Source organism: Schistocerca americana, chromosome 5 (assembly GCF_021461395.2).
Source record: "Schistocerca americana isolate TAMUIC-IGC-003095 chromosome 5, iqSchAmer2.1, whole genome shotgun sequence".
Lineage (NCBI taxonomy): Eukaryota > Metazoa > Arthropoda > Insecta > Orthoptera > Acrididae > Schistocerca > Schistocerca americana.
Window position 1 is genome coordinate 417,175,672 of NC_060123.1, and position 18,970 is coordinate 417,194,641.

General features: G+C 43.3%; 1 protein-coding gene across 2 annotated transcripts in view; it reads left to right on the plus strand.

Annotated features, from left to right (window-relative positions):
* LOC124615707 (lysosomal acid glucosylceramidase-like) overlaps positions 1–18,970 on the plus strand; it is a 121,798-nt gene that overhangs the window by 86,629 nt on the left and 16,199 nt on the right. For both annotated transcript variants that reach the window (XM_047143751.1, XM_047143750.1), the window contains exons 6-7: positions 3,129–3,289; positions 10,753–10,990. In XM_047143751.1, the coding sequence (XP_046999707.1) occupies positions 3,129–3,289; positions 10,753–10,990 (399 nt within the window). The remainder of the gene's footprint in view (positions 1–3,128; positions 3,290–10,752; positions 10,991–18,970) is intronic.

The following is an 18,970-nucleotide window of genomic DNA, read 5'->3' on the forward strand; positions in this document are numbered from 1 at the left end:
AATCTAAAGGACTTTGATTATCTGCTGATTTATCTGAGAGGTCAACATCTTTGTCTACCACATGGAGGGTCAGGCTCAATATCTGGCATTCTTCTTTGGTGGAATCTGCTCAGACTCACAAGCTACTTTAATGAGAAATGCAGGCTCCAGTTTGAAATGCCGACATTAACAGCCATACTGCTGCTGAGTAACATCAGTGGCATAGTCAGAATAAGTAATCATTTTGTTATCCTTGGTGCCTGCTTGCAGAGCTAGTTTTTAGTTAGTTGTGTGGCTAGTAAGTCAGTTCTCTCATTCCCTTTACCCTGTAATGGCCCCATTGTTAAATTTGTGCTAAACATATTTCCACCATCACCTATTGCAGCTACCACCTCCAGAGAAACGTGTGTTATTAATGGAAGAATGAAGTGGCAGAACACCCATGACATGCCAGCAGAGTCAGGAATGATTAGATGAGAAACATGACATACACTGTCTTTTTAAAGTTATAAATACATGGATATACAACTTACATAAGGTTTATACAGAGTCCAGACACATTAATGTGACTGCTGCCTATGGCTGACATCAGTGTGTGATAACCATTCATAGATGGCATGTGGCAGTGCTAGCAATCAAGGTTATATAAAGCATGTCAGGGCATACACAGAAAACAGTGCAGTCACCTTCATATTGCAGAAATTGAGTGATTCATCTGATGTCTGAAAGGGTGTGGTGATTTGCTTTTCAGCCAAGCTGGAAGTGTTTTCAAAATAGCTAAGCTTGTAAACTTATAGCATGCTGCCAAGATTAAAGTATACCATGCATGGCAAAAACAATGCTATCCAAAACCAGTGCTGAGACATCTTTGGTGCACCACAGACCATAGACGACAGAGGTGAATGACGACATAATGTAATTGGATAGATAAAAAATCTACTCTCCAAGTGGCTGCAGCTGTAATAGAACAACAGCTGCAGAGATGTGTACGGGTGAGTAGATGTGTAACTGTTGAGCAACTGACTGCCCAGATGAACCATGGGGAGACCAACAGTGTCTCCTCAATGACCATTGAGAAAGTGTTGCTACATGTGAACCTCTGCAGCAGATGCCTGGTTCATGCACCCATCCATGCTGACTACTGTTCATTGGCGACAAAGGCAGGAATTTGCATGTCAATACCACAACTGGACATCCACTAAGTGGCAACAGGTGGCCTTCTAAGATGATTAATGTTTTATGCTCCACCAGACGGATGGCCATTGTTCTGACTTGAAACACCTGAAAGCAAACATCCTGCAACAATAGTCAGAAGCATCCAGGCCAGAAGAGAGAATGTTACAGCCTGGAGAATGTTTTCATGGCATTCCCTGGTTGATATTGTCATTCTGGAAAGCACAGTGAATCAACACAAGTATTCATCTATCTGTGGGGATCATGCCCAGCCCTAAATGCAGTTTGTTTTTTTCTCAGCACGATGGCATCTACCAGCAGGACAATGCAATGTGTCACAGCTCACAGTGCATGTGCGTGGTTCATATAGCAGCAGGATGAGTTTAGTACTTCTATGGCCACCAAAAACCCCATATTTAAACACAATCAAGAATCTGTGGGACCATTTCAATCATGGCATGGATCCTCAGCTGAGAAACATAGTCCAGTTAGCCATGGCATTTGAGTCGGCATGGCTCCACATCACTGCTGCAGCAGTCCACTCTGAAAAAAGTGGTTATTCACGCTTTTGACAGGTGGTCACATTAATGTGACTGGGCAGTGTATAAAACACACCAGAAAGTATTATTCTAGTTGCTCAGATGAGAGCAGCTACCAACAGCAGCTGTAGAACTTATTTTATACGGTGGGTTACCTTAGTTTTTCTTATTTCCTTCTTTGAAGAAGTGAATATTATTTGTGTACTTTTTGTTAAGTAGTGTTTATAACTTTCTTCTAAGTGTTTGAATACTGTTCAAGAGTTGTATGCTTTGCAATTGTGTTCACATATACTGGCTTCTCACATTTTTCAATGCCATTTAAAAGACACCAGAAGTAGTTTTTATTCCTCTTGTTTACATTTTGTGTCAACCAAAATTGTAATAGTGTAGATTTGTGCAGCTTGTAATCTACAGTTGGTAATTTGATTTCTTTTTGCAGTTTGCTTGTAATTTCTTAGTTAGTTGGACTGCTTTGGTTAGTGCCTTTTTTCATGATTTTAAATTGCCTAACATAATAGTAAACAGATAAGAAATGTGCTCATTGTGTGTGGACACAAACTTAAGCAAAGAAGCTGTGCTAGCCACTGTAGGCAAGCTATTACCCTGAGCTGTTGCAGTGTTGGGATACCAGTGGCAAAAGTTATATTTCTCTGATGCTGTTTGTCAGCCCTGGCAAACTCCATCGTCAGCACATTTCAATACGCAACATGTGATCAGTTTTCCTCCAGGATGAGATTGATTTGCACATATCTGGACAGAAGATGAATATGGGAACTGGCTGCATGACTTTTCCCTTACACCTAAGCAATAAGTGCATGGTGCTACCCAGTGCTGACAATACATCTGAACCAGAATGAGATTTTCCACCTATTGGGCCAAAGGCTGATTTTTCTGCTGACTTTAGACAAGAAGCTCCAGTGTTAGATGGGTAATGGAGCTTAGAGGAAAATAGTAGGCAGGCCAGGAAAGAATGCCAGTGTATAATCAATATGTTTACCAGTTTGCTGGAAGATCTCATCTGAGATGTGGAGGAGGCTCTGCCAGCATTTATTGAATGCATTGAGTGCAACCAGCTGTAAATTGTAGTCCATGCTGGCATGAACAGCACTTGCTGCTTGGAATGTGAAGCTATCCACTATTCCTTGACATGGTTGGCTGAAATGGTTAAGACTGCTATCCTCACACACAGGATGGAAGCACAGCACACTGTTTGCAGCATTGTGCCCATAACTGATCATGGTCCCCTGGACTAGAACTGAGTGGACGGTTTAAATAAGAGGCTCAGACAATTCTGCAGTGATCCTAGATGTGGATTTCCTGGCCTCCACTATCAAGTGGATAATTGTAGGACTACCTCAAGGAAAGCAAGCTCTAAATAATTACATTAATAAAATTTGTTGCACTTTCAAATTGTAATCATTATGTTTTGGCTTTCAGATTCCCTTGATAAAATGGGCTCAGGCTATCAGGGGTCAGAACTTGAAGTTGGTTGGTGCTGCATGGAGTCCTCCAAAATGGATGAAAACAAACAATGATTTTGTAGGATTTTCTCTATTAAAGGATGAATATTTCCAGGAATGGGCAGACTACCACATAAAGTAAGTAAAACAAAATTTTGTAGTGATATATTTTCTATCTCCAACTATATATATATATATATATATATATATATATATATATATATAAAAACAAAGATGATGTGACTTACCAAATGAAAATGCTGGCAGGTCGACAGACACACAAACAAACACAAACATACACACAAAATTCAAGCTTTCGCAACAAACTGTTGCCTCATCAGGAAAGAAGGAAGGAGAGGGAAAGACGAAAGGATGTGGGTTTTAAGGGAGAGGGTAAGGAGTCATTCCAATCCCGGGAGCGGAAAGACTTACCTTAGGGGGAAAAAAGGACGGGTATACACTCGCGCGCACACACACACACACACACACACACACACACACACACACACATATCCATCCACACATATACAGACACAAGCAGACATGGTCTTTAAATATGTCTGCTTGTGTCTGTATATGTGTGGATGGATATGTGTGTGTGTGCGAGTGTACTACTTTATCATGTACTACTTTAAGTGTCTATTTACTAATCTGATTCCATTAGAATAACCTGATTTAATTCGAGTTCATTCCATTATTCTTGTTTTGCTTTTGTTGATACTTATCTTACCTCTCCCCTTCAAGACACTGTCCATTCCATTAAACTGTTCTTCTAAATCCTTTAATGTCTCTGACAGAATTACAGTGTCAGTGGCAAACATCAAAGTTTTTATTTCTTCTCCCTGAATTTTAATTCCTACTCCAAATGTTTCTTTGGTTTCCTTTACTGCTTGCTCACTGTACTTATTGAATAACGTCAGGGTTAAGCTACAATCCTGTCACACTGCCTTTTCAACCACTGCCTCTCCTTCATGCCCCTAGACTCCTACCACTCCTATCTGATTTCTGTACAAGTTGTAAATAGCCTTTTGCTCCCTGTACTTTATCCCTGCTATCTTCAGAATTTTGAAGGGTACATTCAAATCAACATTGTCAAAAGCTTTCTCTATGTCTAGAAATGCTATAAATGTAGGTTTGCCTTTCCTTAACCTACCTTCTAAGATAAGTCGTAGGATCAGTATTGCATCAAGTGTTCCAACATTTCTCTGGAATCTAAACTGATCTTCCCTGCGTTGGCTTCTACCAGATTCTTCTGTAAAGAATTCATGTAAGTATCTTGCAGCCATGACTTATTAAATTAATTGTTTGGTGATTTTTGCACCTATCAGCAACTGCTTTCTTTGGGATTGGAATTACTACATTCTTCTTGAATTCTGAGAGTATTTTGCCAGCCACTTACTTCTTGCATGCTAGATTGAAAAGTTTTGTTATGTTTGGCTCTCTCAAGGCTAACATCAGTTCTGACAGAATGTTATCTACTCCCAGCGCCACATTTCAACTTAGATCTTTCAGGGCTTGTCAAATTCTTCTTGCAGTATCATATCTCCCATCTCATCTTCATTTGCGTCCACTTCCTTCTATAATTTTGCTTTCAAATTCATCTCCCTCTATATATGCCTTCCTCCTTCCAGCTTTCCCTTCTTTGCTGTTTACCATCTGAGCTGTTGATATTCATACAGCTGCTTCTCTTGCCTCCAAAGGCCTCTTTAATTATCCTGTAGGCAGTATCTCTCTTTCCACTAGTGAAACACGCGTCTAAATCCTTCCATTTGTTCTCTAGCCATTCCTCCTTAGCAATTTTGCAGTTCCCGTCAATCTCATTTTTTAAACATTTGTATTACCTTTTGCCTGCTTCGTTTGCTGGATTTTAAAAATTTTCTCCTGTTTTGTTACATAGACAACCAGTTTCAGCCAGTTCAATGGCCATCTTCAGATCCATAATCCCAGAACCAATATGTTGCATGGTCCGGGATTACGGATCTGAAGATGACCACTGAACTGACTAAAACTTGTTATCTGTGTAACAAAACATATGATCTATGCAATAAAGTGTTCTAAAAGAATACTAGACTTTGAAAAATAAAATAAAATAAAAGCACACCTTCACTGATGACACGATAATTTGTCAGGGTACTTTTGTAATAGTACTATTTCTGCAGGATACTACAAAAGAAAATGTGAAATATTGAGTATGAAATAATTAGAAGGGAGGTTCAACCATTTGGGAGTGAAAACCAGAGTATTCAAATATAGTTCCCTTCATACACCAGTCCTGTGTATTTAAGTTCCTTCTTGACATTCCTTCCATTCATAGTGTTCACAACCATGTAACACAATAAGTACTCATTTCAGAATAGCTGTTGCTAGTGTTTTGTCATTTCTGCCAGTCACTGCAGGAGAGTCTGTGCATCTATTTTGTCATTTCTGCTAGTTTTGGATGGATGGATAAATCTTTGTACCTGATGGTGGCATTGTTATAACCTTTAATCACTAATAAATTGCGTGGATATACAAAAGTAGAAACACTAGCGGGTTACATGTTACTAACTCCGTATCTGTCATTCGACTGCCGTGCCGTGACATGCGGCCGGCGCCGTTCATAGCCAGGTGGCGCTCCCGTGCTCGGCCGAGCTGCGGAGCGCCTCTATCGCCGTGTTCATGTACTAACGTAGCAGCACTTTTGAATGTCGTGGCACTGTCACAACACTTTTCCCCCCTTGGAAAAAAAAAACACTCACTTCCTTGGAGACACGGACAGTGCGGAGACATCCATGGCCTCTTGGGAGGTCCTGAGAAGATCCCGCGGAGAAACACGAGAGTATGGTCGAAAATGTCCAGGACGGAAGCTTGCGCGTGGAACGTGCCTCCTGGATGAGATGATGGGTGAAAACTCCGGAGCAGCATCCATAGGTGTCGTGGAACTGGGGTGTGCTCCAGCGAGATGGGTCCCGGAGAAGGCGGCGTCGCAACTGGGGCCGGTTCCGGCGTACTCGGAAGCGGTAGCGACGGCGGCGGCAGCAACACGCCCGGAAGATCGGCAGCAGCGACAGGACTGGCTTCTCGGGCTGGTGGAGACGAAAGAAGGGGCGGTGGTACCGGCGTGGCCACCACTTGTGGGCGCATCTGGTCGTAATGGCAAACAACCATGCTGTCGTCCGTACGTATTTCACAAAGCCGGCGGCCGCGAAGAGCCTGGACCACCCCTGGAATCCATTTAGGGCGAGATCCATACCCCCGTGCCCACACGTCGGCGCCCACCGGGTATTTTCCCGCACTAGGGGACACAGTACAAGGCCTGACAGGGTGAAGCAGGTGCAGTAGGGTGCGCGGTTGGCGGCCATGCAAGAGTTCAGCAGGGCTGCGATCACCGAGAGGCATGAAGCGATAAGAACTCAGAAATTGCAACAGAGCGTCATCTGTGGAAAAATCACTAAGTAATTTTTTCATTTGGCTTTTAAAAGTGCGGACAAGGCGCTCGACCTCCCCATTCGATTGTGGATGGAAGGGCGGTGCTGTAACATGATGAATCCCTTGTCCAGTACAAAAATCACGGAAGGCCTGCGAAGAGAACTGAGGGCCATTATACGTGACAATCGTGGATGGAAGACCTTCTAGCACAAAGATTTTGGACAAAGCCAGCGTCGTCGCCGCAGTGGTGGGCGACGGACATCAAACAACAAATGGAAACTTCGAGAAGGCGTCAATCAACAGTAGCCAATAAGTGCCGAGGAAGGGGCTGGCAAAGTCAGCGTGCACCCGTTCCCACGGCTGCGCCGGATCAGGCCACGGAGAGGGCAGAGTACGAGGCGCAGCCAGTTGTTGAACACACTGATCACACGCAGCGACCATGTGGGCGATGTCCGAATCAATACCGGGCCAATAAACGTGCCTGCAGGCCAGGGACTTAGTCCGAGAAATCCCCCAATGGCCCTCATGCAAGAGTTTGAGAACATCTTTGCGAAGAGAGGCGGGCACCACAACCCATGGAGATGCGCCATCCGTGGCCAGAAGAACAACACCCTCACGAACAGACAGACGAAGGCGCAAGGCATGGTAGTTGCGAAGGGGATCCGACGCCCGGCCCTTGGTCCTGTCCGGCCAACCCCGCTGAACAAAACCGATCACCTGACGCAGGACCGGGTCCCGCGCAGTAGCCGACGCGACCTGCGAACCTGTAAGTGGAAAACCCTCGACCGCACGATGTTCTTCCTCATCAATGTGGAAACAGAGGAGTTCATCTCGATCGAAAACCGGGTCGGGGCCCATCGGCAAACGCGACAACGGGTCAGCGTTGGCGTGCTGGGTCGTGGGGCGATAGTGAATCTCATAGTGAAAACGAGACAAGTATAAGGCCCAACGTTGCAGGCAGTGAGCTGCCTTATCCGGAAGCGACGCTGAGGGGCTGAACAGAGAGACCAGCGGCTTGTGGTCGGTGATGAGGTGAAACTTAGAACCATACAAAAAAACGCTGAACTTTTTTAGAGCATAAATGATAGCGAGCGCCTCCTTTTCTATTTGAGAGTAACGCCGTTGGGCATCGTTGAGGGTCTTGGAAGCGTAGGCGATGGGTCGTTCTGACCCATCCTCATACCGATGGGCGAGAACAGCCCCTAGGCCATACTGTGACGCGTCAGTCGCCAGAACCAAGTGCTGACCCGGACGGAATGTGGCAAGACAAGGCGCTGACTGCAAATGAGCCTTCAGGCGGACAAAAGCCTGCTCACACTCGGCGGACCATCAGAAAGGAACGTTTTTGCGTAACAGCTGATGCAGAGGATGAGCCACCGCCGCCGCGGAGGGAATGAATTTGTGATAATAAGCAACCTTGCCTAGAAACGCCTGAAGTTCTTTGACCGTAGATGGCCGGGGTAGAGCGGTAATGGCCGCAACGTGCTGTCGTAGAGGACGTATACCCTCACGGGACAAGTGGAAACCAAGATTCACAATGGAGGGTTGGAAGAACTGAGACTTGTCCAGATTGCACTTCAACCCTGCTGAATGCAGAACCCGAAACAGTGAACGCAAATTGCGAAGGTGCTCCTCAGTGGAGGCCCCCGTGACAACAATGTCATCCAGGTAGTTGATGCAGCTGGGAACGGAAGCTGTGAGCTGTTCCAAAAACCGCTGAAAACTGGCCGGCGCGCTAGCGACGCCAAATGGTAACCGCTGGTACTGATACAACCCACAAGGAGTGTTGATGACGAGAAATTCCTTGGAAGATGCATCCAACGGCAACTGATGGTACGCCTCCGATAAGTCAAGTTTGGAAAAGAACTGGCCCCCAGCAAGCTTGGTAAATAACTTCTCAGGACGGGGAAGAGGATAAGTGTCAATGAGGCTTTGAGCGTTGACAGTGGCTTTAAAATCACCACACAATCGCAGACTCCCGTTTGGTTTAGAAACCACCACGATGGGCGATGCCCATTCGCTGGAGGTAACAGGAAGGAGAATCCCCGAAGCTGTTAACCTGTCTATCTCAGCTTTGCCAGGCGCACGCAACGCCATCGGAATAGGGCGTGCCCGGAAAAACTTAGGGCGAGCCGTAGGTTTAAGAGTAATGTGGGCTTCAAAATCCTTGGCACGACCCAGACCAGCAGAGAACACGGACGAGAATTCAGAACACAAGCCATCCAGCTGTTGATACGGAATGTCCTCAGATATGAGGTGCACATCATCATCAATGGAAAACCCGAACAACTGGAAAGCATCATAACCGAACAGGTTTTCAGTGCCCGCATGGTCCACCACATAAAACTTGAGGGGCCTAACAACAGACTTGTAGGCAGTGGAAGCATCAAACTGGCCAACGATAGGAATTTTCTGCTTATTATAAGTTCGTAGATTTCGCGTAACTGGAGACAAGGGAGGGGAGCCCAACTCCAAATACGTGCGAGAATTAATGAGAGTTACTGCAGAGCCAGTGTCCACTTGCATGCGAATGTCTTTATCCAGAACACGAACAGTAACAAACAACTTATTCGTTTGAGAAAGCACACAGTTAACATCCATGTCCGATGCCTCGTCCTTGTCGACAGGAACTTTAGGGGACTGACACACAGAAGCCATGTGGCCTTTTTTCCTACATGAATTACACGTGGCCCAACGTTTTGGACACGTGGCTCTGTCATGCTGTATGAAACAACGTGGACAAGAAGGAAGGGCGGAACGAACCTGCTTCTGTGGTTGCTGTTTTCGCTGCGAGCGTGGCGGCCCAACGCGACGTTGTTGACGCGAGTGCACCGCCGCCACATCGTCGTTTCCCTGTGAAACAGGCAAATTGTCTGCGTCGAAAGTGGTTTGTACAGCGCCGACATCACACCACGCGTCTATTTGCGCACCAGCAGCGTGAGACACTTCAAACGATTGAGCGATGCTGAGAACTTCCGACAACGACGGGTTTGGCAATTGTAAGGCACGTTGCCGAACTTCTTTATCAGGAGCAAGCCGTAAAATAGCGTCCCTAACCATTGAATCAGCGTAAGATTCATGATGAGTGTCCGTGACAAACTGACATTTCCAACTCAGACCGTGTAGTTCCGCCGCCCAAGCCCGGTAAGATTGATGGGGCTGTTTACGACACCGGTAGAACGCCACGCGGGCGGCAATGACATGGGTGTTTTTTCGGTAATAGTTAGACAATAAGTCACACATTTCTTGGAAGGACAGAGAGGCAGGTTCCCGCAGAGGGGCTAACTGAGATAGCAGCTGATAGATCCGTGGGGAAATCCAAGATAGAAATAACGACTTACACATAGGAGCGTCGACAACGCCGAAAGCCAAGAAGTGTTGCCGCAAACGCTTCTCATAATCCTCCCAGTCTTCAGCGGCCTCGTCATAAGGAGGGAACGGAGGCGAAGAAGAGGAAGACAGACGATGAGTAAGCGACGTCGACAACGCCTGAATAGCAGCCGTCAGCTGTATTTGTTGTTCAATAAGCACTTGCATAAGCTGTTCCATGTCTGCCCCGACACGAACACACAATTCCACAACGCAGGAAAAAAAATATCCGACCTCGTCGCCAAAAAGTGTTATAACCTTTAATCACTAATAAATTGCGTGGATATACAAAAGTAGAAACACTAGCGGGTTACATGTTACTAACTCCGTATCTGTCATTCGACTGCCATGCCGTGACATGCGGCCGGCGCCGTTCATAGCCAGGTGGCGCTCCCGCGCTCAGCCGAGCTGCGGAGCGCCTCTATCGCCGTGTTCGCGTACTAACGTAGCGGCACTTTTGAATGTCGTGGCACTGTCACAACAGGCATAACAGCCACAAACTGGTTGGTGAAATAAATAATAAATATTGTAGACTATTACAACAGTGTTGTGTGTGTTTTTATTCATAATGTATAAAATATTCTACCAAGAACAGATGGAATAGTCAGTCAGTACAGTGTAATTATTGTATGTTGTTTTTTCCCCTTTCTTACTGAACAGTTTTTGAGTCTGTCATAAATTATGTTATGTTGTTGCACTATATACACTTTACTGTAGTATCTTGTGTATGTGTAAGTTTTAGATTAAAGCAACAATTTTTTTTTAGAAGATCCTGAGAATATGTCTTTAGAGCTACTATTTTCAGTTAATTCTCAACGTTACAGATTTCTTGATGCTTACAAAAACATGGGCCTTGAATTCTGGGCAGTGTCTACTGGAAATGAGCCATCAAATGGAATAATTCCTATAAATAGATTTAATTCACTTGGATGGACTCCAAAAAAGCAAAGAAAATGGATTGCTGAAAATTTTGGGCCTGCACTTCGTGCTTCTCAACACAGCAGCATTAAACTCCTTGTACTTGATGATCAACGATTTTTGTTGCCTTGGATGGTGAACCTTGTAAGTACTTACATTAGATTGCTGCCACATTTTTAACATATATTTATTTCATATTCGTATTACACTCAATTATTGACAAAATAATTAAACTGGATAGATAAAAAAAATCTACTCATCAAGTGGCACCAGAACTCACACATAAAAGACAGTTTTAATTGGCAAGCTTTTGGAGCCAGTGGCTCATTCTTCAGGCAGAATGGTTGAAGGGGAAGGAAGACGGGTGAAGGAAAAGGACTGGAGAGGTCTAAGAAAAGGGGTAGATTTCAGAAAAGTCACCCAGAACTGCAGGTCAGGGGAGACTTACTGCAGGGATGAGAAAGAAAGTCCTTTCCTTCTCATCCCTTGCAGTAAGTCTCCACTGCCCTGCTGTTCTGGGTGACTTTCCCAAAATTTACCCCTTTTGCTAGCCCTCTCCAGTCCTTTTCCTTCACCCCTCTCCTTTCCCCTTCAACCGTCTCCCTGAAGGAGGAGCCACTGGCCCTGAAAGCTTGCCAATTAAAACTGCCTTTTATGTGTGAGTTCTGCCGGTGCTCGGTGAGTAGATTTTTTATCTATCCAATTTAATTATTTTGTCATATTACACTCAGGATTTCAATCTGATTTTATATGCTGTCTTTACCATGAATGCTATATTTATCAAGAATCTCTGACACAGCAAACAGTCCACAGGAGAAGGACATGGCAACAACAGCAAATGGATGGATGCAGATAATTACAGACCAACATTGCTAATGTCTGTTGCTGGATCTTAGATCAAAATTTTCCTCAAAGATTAAGCACAGCTTCAGCATAAAGTTCTCATGTGAAACAAAATTGGATTTACTCACTCTGATATCTTGCAGACAATACATGCAAATAAATAGATGGAATCCATGTTTATTGACACCCAAAAGTCATTTGGCTTTGCACCACATCCTCAGTTAATAAGCAACATATGTTCAGTTCTTGGAAGTTTTAAGTAGTAGTTACACTGTACTGCCAATGTCTGACAAAATTGGAAGTAACATTGGCTATAACACAAGGAAACATATTAGGTCCACAAATGTTTTCAAAATACATACAAGAAAGGGTCAGTAGCACTATCAAATTGTTCACTGGTAATGCTGTTGTCTGCAAAAATGTGTTTGTGTTATATGATTATACAAAATGTGGACAAAATATCCACTTAGTGTCATGAATGACAGGTCTCTTTCAATGTAAAAAAAAAAAGACAATGCTCATACAACAAGAAATAAACTGATAGTGTCTGATTAAATGCTTAATGGTAACCTTCTGAAGCCAATCACTTTATTTACATAATTAGGGATAAGACACAAAAGAAGATGGACTCAGGAGGCAAATCAAAGAGAGATTTGTTTGATGTGCTCTATGCAGTGAATCTGTAAGGGATAAATCAGACACTAGTGCAACTAATTCTAAACTGCTGCTCCAGCATTTAAGGTCTTTATCAAATATGCATGCAGCAGTCTAATGAAATTAGAGACAAGGTGCTAGGATTCTAAGAAGTCAGTATAGCTAATACAAAAAGTATCAAGATTGTTCAGGGAACTTAAATAGAAGTATTAGAAGGAAGATAATGATGTTCTCATGAATCATTATTCACTATATTTAGAGGAGTGTTATTCAAGAAAGGACATGTGACAGTCTGAGGCCTTCATTGCACACCTTGCATATGGCAACTAAAATTAGTAGAAAGATTTTCATATTTGATAAATTAGCAATGTCGTTTCTTAAGGAAAAAAACTTGAAACATTCAGCTCTGTGCAGGAGAATGTGAAGGAACTGTGGCTGAAATTCATAAAAATAGTTGATCAAGAACTGGATAGAAACATACTTGTAAAACCGTTCCTGATGGGAGGAACTGCCCTTGGCATACAATCATTGTAACAAAATGGTGACTTTTGCATAATAGGTGTAAACTAAAGCATAGAACTGTAACCAATAAGATGATGAATGAAATGTATTTGGCTTTCTACAGGGCAGTGCATGAAACTTTTAATGAAGCAGAATATTATTGAAAGAAATTACAATGAAATGCAGACCATTATCAGCTTACAGGCGTTGATAAATATCAACAGGGGCATTTGAAAATGTGTGCCCAAACCAGGACATGTCCAAAAGAACAGATACCATATTCATATTATTGAAAGATCTCTCACAAAACACAAATTTTGGCAATATTCAAACATTGACAGTGGTGCCAAAGTTAGTGTCTAGATACTAAACAGGAACAGAAATAGGGGGTAGCAAAGAAAAAGCTTTTTATGCTGAACTCCATTTTCATATCTTTCTATACAAAAGAAGATGCAGAGGTACCGGACTCCGTGTCAGTGGTAGGATACTGTAAAAATGCATTTAGTCTACAAAGGAGACTACTTAAAAAACGCTCTCATGTCCAACCTTAGAATATTGCTCAAGTGTGTGTGACCCATACCAGATATGACTAATGGGAGATAGTGATTCTTTACAAAGAAGGGCTGCATGAGTGGTCGCAAATTTGTTTTATTCACAGAACAACAACAGAAATGCTGAAAAGCCTGAAGTGGCAGACATGTGCAGGCAAATGTTATGTATCCCGTAACCCCTATTTTCAATGCTTCAAGAACTTTTGTTTAGTGAAAAATACATGGATATACTAGAGACCCTGTGTTTTGCTCACATAGGGACCTCAAAGCCAGCTAGCCTAATTACAGCAATCACACTAGCATTTAAACTGTCTTTGTTCCCATGCTCTACAGCTGAAGAGAATGGGATGAAAACCTTAAATGTGGTACAAGACTCACAGAGGGCATCCAAAGACAGATAAAAACCCTGAAGTGAAGTGAGGTGGTGTAGAGGTGACACCCTTTTCATTCATTACGGTCAGGATTTAAATCACCACCTGTCCACTGGTCTGATGTAGTTTTTCTATGGCTTTTAGAAACATTTTCATATAAATGATTTTTTCAACAAGGTCAGTTTTTGTCGTATATGAGCTACAGCTTAGGCTCTATTGACATCTGTGTTAACTGAACTTAGAACTCTAACTTTTCTACTGTCCTTTATCATAAAAAAGTAAAGAGGTATATAGTATAAAGATAAACACAACTATGTAGGATGAAAAGATGCGTGAATGGCTAAAGAGGAAAGGGAAAGAGGAGAAGACTGAAGAGTGAATGGGAATGAGGTTGTTTAACGTAGGTTCAGTCCAGGGGGATGGGGGGATGAAAGGATGTGTTGGAGTGCAAGTTCCCATCTCCGCAGTTCAGAGGGACTGGTGTTGGGTGGGAGAAGAAAACATGGAGATGTAATATTGAATTGTTATGATATTTCTGGACTATCAGCTGAGATCATCCAGCTCTCCATTTGAGACATTACTTTGGAAACATATTGTGCCATTCTATTAGAAGTTTCATATGCCTTTGAAGTCAAACAAGCAAGAATAAATAACATTAGCAAGTCAACCCTGCAGAGAAATCTGTAATTCCTATAGAGCATGACTGAAATTCATTGTCACCATCAACAGGGTTGATCTACAATGCTGGTTAAAAGAACCATCCAGAGTTTTTCAGTTTTCAAGAGCATTCACACTGATCTTGCATGTTCTCTAATGTCATCTACCCATTTTCCTTTTGGTCATTACTTTGGTCATTTCTTAACTCTGACTGTCCATATTTTATTGGCATCTGTTAAAACTAATAATACACGCAAACAGGTAACTGCAAACAAACAAACAAATTACCTACATAACTTTATTTTTTTAATGTGATAATTAAAACTTTGCTGTTACCTGTCATAGAAACTTAGAATGGATCAATGTGTTCTTTCTCAAGGACCATAAGTACGTTTTTTAATAATTAAAACCTTCTAGCATGTATTAAGAAACATAACTGGGTACAGTATTTTATTATTTAAATCATCACTACAAATTTCTAACTATACTATGAAAAGCACACATGACCACTCTCTCTGGCTGCCGAGGCCAGAATGTGAACAACAGCACGTGATGGTAGAAGCCATCTGGGTGGTGTGGATGAGAAGGAGGCTGGGCTGTAAAGGGGAAGGGATTGCAGGGTAGGGGTGAGGGACGGTAAAGTGATGCTTGTGGGACCATATAGGGATGAGATGGGGAGAGGGTAGGGCAGCTAGGTTCAGTCAGAAGGTTAGATGGAGGGCAGAGGGGTGGGGGGCACCAGAAAAGGAGAGAAGTAAAAAGACTGGGTATGTTGGTGGGATAGAAGGTTATGTAGTGCTGGAGTGGGAACAAGAAAGGGGAAGATGGGTGAAGGACACTGACTAACACAGGTTGAGGCCAAGAGATGGTTATGACTGTGTAGGATATATTGCATGGCAGGTTCCCGCCTGCGTGCTTTTCAAAAAAGCTGGTGTTGGTAGGATGGGAACAAGAAAGGGGAAGATGGGTGAAGGACACTGACTAACACAGGTTGAGGCCAAGAGATGGTTATGACTGTGTAGGATATATTGCATGGCAGGTTCCCGCCTGCGTGCTTTTCAAAAAAGCTGGTGTTGGTAGGATGGATCCAGATTATGCAGGCTGTGAAGCAGTCATCAAAATGAAGAATGCTGTGATGGGCAGCATGCTCAGCAACTGAGTGGTCCTTGGCCACAGTTTATCAGTGGCCATTCATGCAGACAGACAGCTTGTTGGTTGTCATGCTTACGTAGAATGCAGCACAGTGGTTGTAGCTTAGCTTGTTGATGATATGAGTCATTTCACAGGTAGCCCTGCCTTTGACTGGATAGTTATTGCCTGTGATGAGACTGGAGTAGGTGGCAGTGGGAGGATGACAGGACAAGTACTGCATTGAGCCATAGTTGGGAGCACAGATTGTGTGGGAGTGGATGGGGATATTGTGTAGGTTTGGGGGCTGGCACGAGACAAGTATTGCATTGAACCATGAGGCAAGGGGTTGGGAGCATGGACTGTGTGGTGGTGGATGAGGATATTGTGTAGGTCTGGAGGCTGGTGAAATACCACTGTGGGCAGGGTGGGAAGGGTAGTGGGTTGTACATTCCCCATTTCAGGGCCCGCATCAACAGTCTTTTTACTTCTCTCCTTTTCCACTTCATCCCCCCCCCCCCTCCTACCCTCCCCAAAAGCAAATGTGGAAACAAATTTCTGAACAATATTTGGACTCTTAAAAAATCCTACTAATTGCAATGGATTAGACATAGGCCAACCACTTCACACCAGGAATATAACAACAAAAATTGAATCAATGGATGGAAACCAGTAGCACTGCACCAAGGAAGGTGAAATTAGTTTCATCTTACAAAATTGTTAAGGCTTTCATGGCTATTTGTTGACAACTTGCCTGGCAGCATCTGTCTCAGTTTCTTCAGCAGATGTTTCTTTGATAAATTTTCTGACGTTTTGCCAGCACAAATGGCTGGCATTGCCAAAACTTCATCCTCCACTGCTGGTGGGGAACTAGTGTTGTGCTCATGACTGCCTATTATATGTACCTGGCACACCAATATCCAAGGGCTGTCATGTGTTCATTTCCACTGCAGTTCTCCCCTTGCTATCTGCAGCAGTTGTTTGCTGCAGCATGGGAATCCAGGATCCATTCACCTTGAGGTTTTCTTCTTTCTTGTTGAAACTGTTGTCATGTTTGTGTATTTCCATAGCTTCCACTTGTTTAGGGAAGCTGTAGAAATACACAGACATGACAATAGCTTCAAAAAGAAAGAAGAAATCCTCAAGGGAATACATTCTGGATTCCCATGCTCCAGCAATTGACCATTGCAGGGAGTAATGGGAGAGTTGCAGCAGAAATGATGAAGGGAAAGCCCTTAAATGTTGGCAAGCCATGTAAATATAATCTGCAGCCATGATGGTGACTCCAGTCCACCACCAGCAACGGAAGGTGAAGCTTTGTCAATACCAGCCCCTTGTACTGATGAAATTCCAGGAAAATTATGAAACAAACTCTGGCTGTATAGCCTGCGACAAAAGCCACCAGGCAATTAGTTTCATCTGTCGGAAAGGATGGTCAGTGTTTTTCTAGCTGCAAAAGTAATTCTCATTTAATCACTTTGGAAAGGGTTGAACAATAATTACTAAATTCCTTGCAAGTTTTCCAATCAACAGAATGTAAGAATACTCAAGAATAGACCTGTATTCCAAAAGAAAGTACTAGAACAATGCAGTTATGTACAAAGATGCTTTTCCAATGTGAAATGATCAATTTTAATTACAGGGTGTTTCAAAAATGACCGGTATATTTGAAACGGCAATAAAAACTAAACGAGCAGCGATAGAAATACACCGTTTGTTGCAATATGCTTGGGACAACAGTACATTTTCAGGCAGACAAACTTTCGAAATTACAGTAGTTACAATTTTCAACAACAGATGGCGCTGCGGTCTGGGAAACTCTATAGTATGATATTTTCCACATATCCACCATGCGTAGCAATAATATGGCGTAGTCTCTGAATGAAATTACCCGAAACCTTTGACAACGTGTCTGGCGGAATGGCTTCACATGCAGATGAGATGTACTGCTTCAGCTGTTCAATTGTTTCTGAATTCTGGCGGTACACCTGGTCTTTCAAGTGTCCCCACAGAAAGAAGTCACAGGGGCTCATGTCTGGCGAATATGGAGGCCAATCCATGCCGCCTCCTGTATGTTTCGGATAGCCCAAAGCAATCACACGATCATCGAAGTATTTATTCAGGAAATTAAAGACGTCGGCCGTGCGATGTGGCCGGGCACCATCTTGCATAAACCACGAGGTGTTCGCAGTGTCGTCTAAGGCAGTTTGTACCGCCACAAATTCATGAAGAATGTCCAGATAGCGTGATGCAGTAATCGTTTTGGATCTGAAAAATGGGCCAATGATTCCTTTGGAAGAAATGGCGGCCCAGACCAGTACTTTTTGAGGATGCAGGGACGATGGGGCTGCAACATGGGGCTTTTTGGTTCCCCATATGCGCCAGTTCTGTTTATTGACGAAGCCGTCCAGGTAAAAATAAGCGTCATCAGTAAACCAAATGCTGCCCACATGCATATCGCCGTCATCAATCCTGTGCACTATATCGTTAGCGAATGTCTCTCGTGCAGCAATGGTAGCGGCGCTGAGGGGTTGCCGCGTTTGAATTTTGTATGGATAGAGGTGTAAACTCTGGCGCATGAGACGATACGTGGACGTTGGCGTCATTTGGACCGCAGCTGCAACATGGCGAACGGAAACCCGAGGCCGCTGTTGGATCACCTGCTGCACTAGATGCGCGTTGCCCTCTGTGGTTGCCGTACGCGGTCGCCCTACCTTTCCAGCATGTTCATCCGTCACGTTCCCAGTCCGTTGAAATTTTTCAAACAGATCCTTTATTGTATCGCTTTTCGGTCCTTTGGTTACATTAAACCTCCGTTGAAAACTTCGTCTTGTTGCAACAACACTGTGTTCTAGGCGGTGGAATTCCAACACCAGAAAAATCCTCTGTTCTAAGGAATAAACCATGTTGTCTACAGCACACTTGCACGTTGTGAACAGCACACGCTTACAGCAGAAAGACGACGTACAGAATGGGGCACCCACAGACTGCGTTGTCTTCTATATCTTTCACATCACTTGCAGCGCTATCTGTTGTTGAAAATTGTAACTACTGTAATTTCGAAAGTTTGTCCGCCTGAAAATGTACTGTTGTCCCAAGCATATTGCAACAAACGGTGTATTTCTATCGCTGCTCGTTTAGTTTTTATTGCCGTTTCAAATATACCGGTCATTTTTGAAACACCCTGTACAAATTCACACTTCATGGATAGAATCTACTCTCAGGAAAATTTTTAGAGAAAGTGTTGCAGTCTTAAAGGAGGTCTATGTTGAACATAAATATGTTTAGCCTAAAAACAGCATTTCACATCTAGACAGAATTTTTCAATTTCTTATTCCCCATAAATTAAGACTCTCTAGTAGTTCCTACCCTTGAAAACTATTATTTTCTACAGTTTCGTCCAACAATTTTTCTGAAAT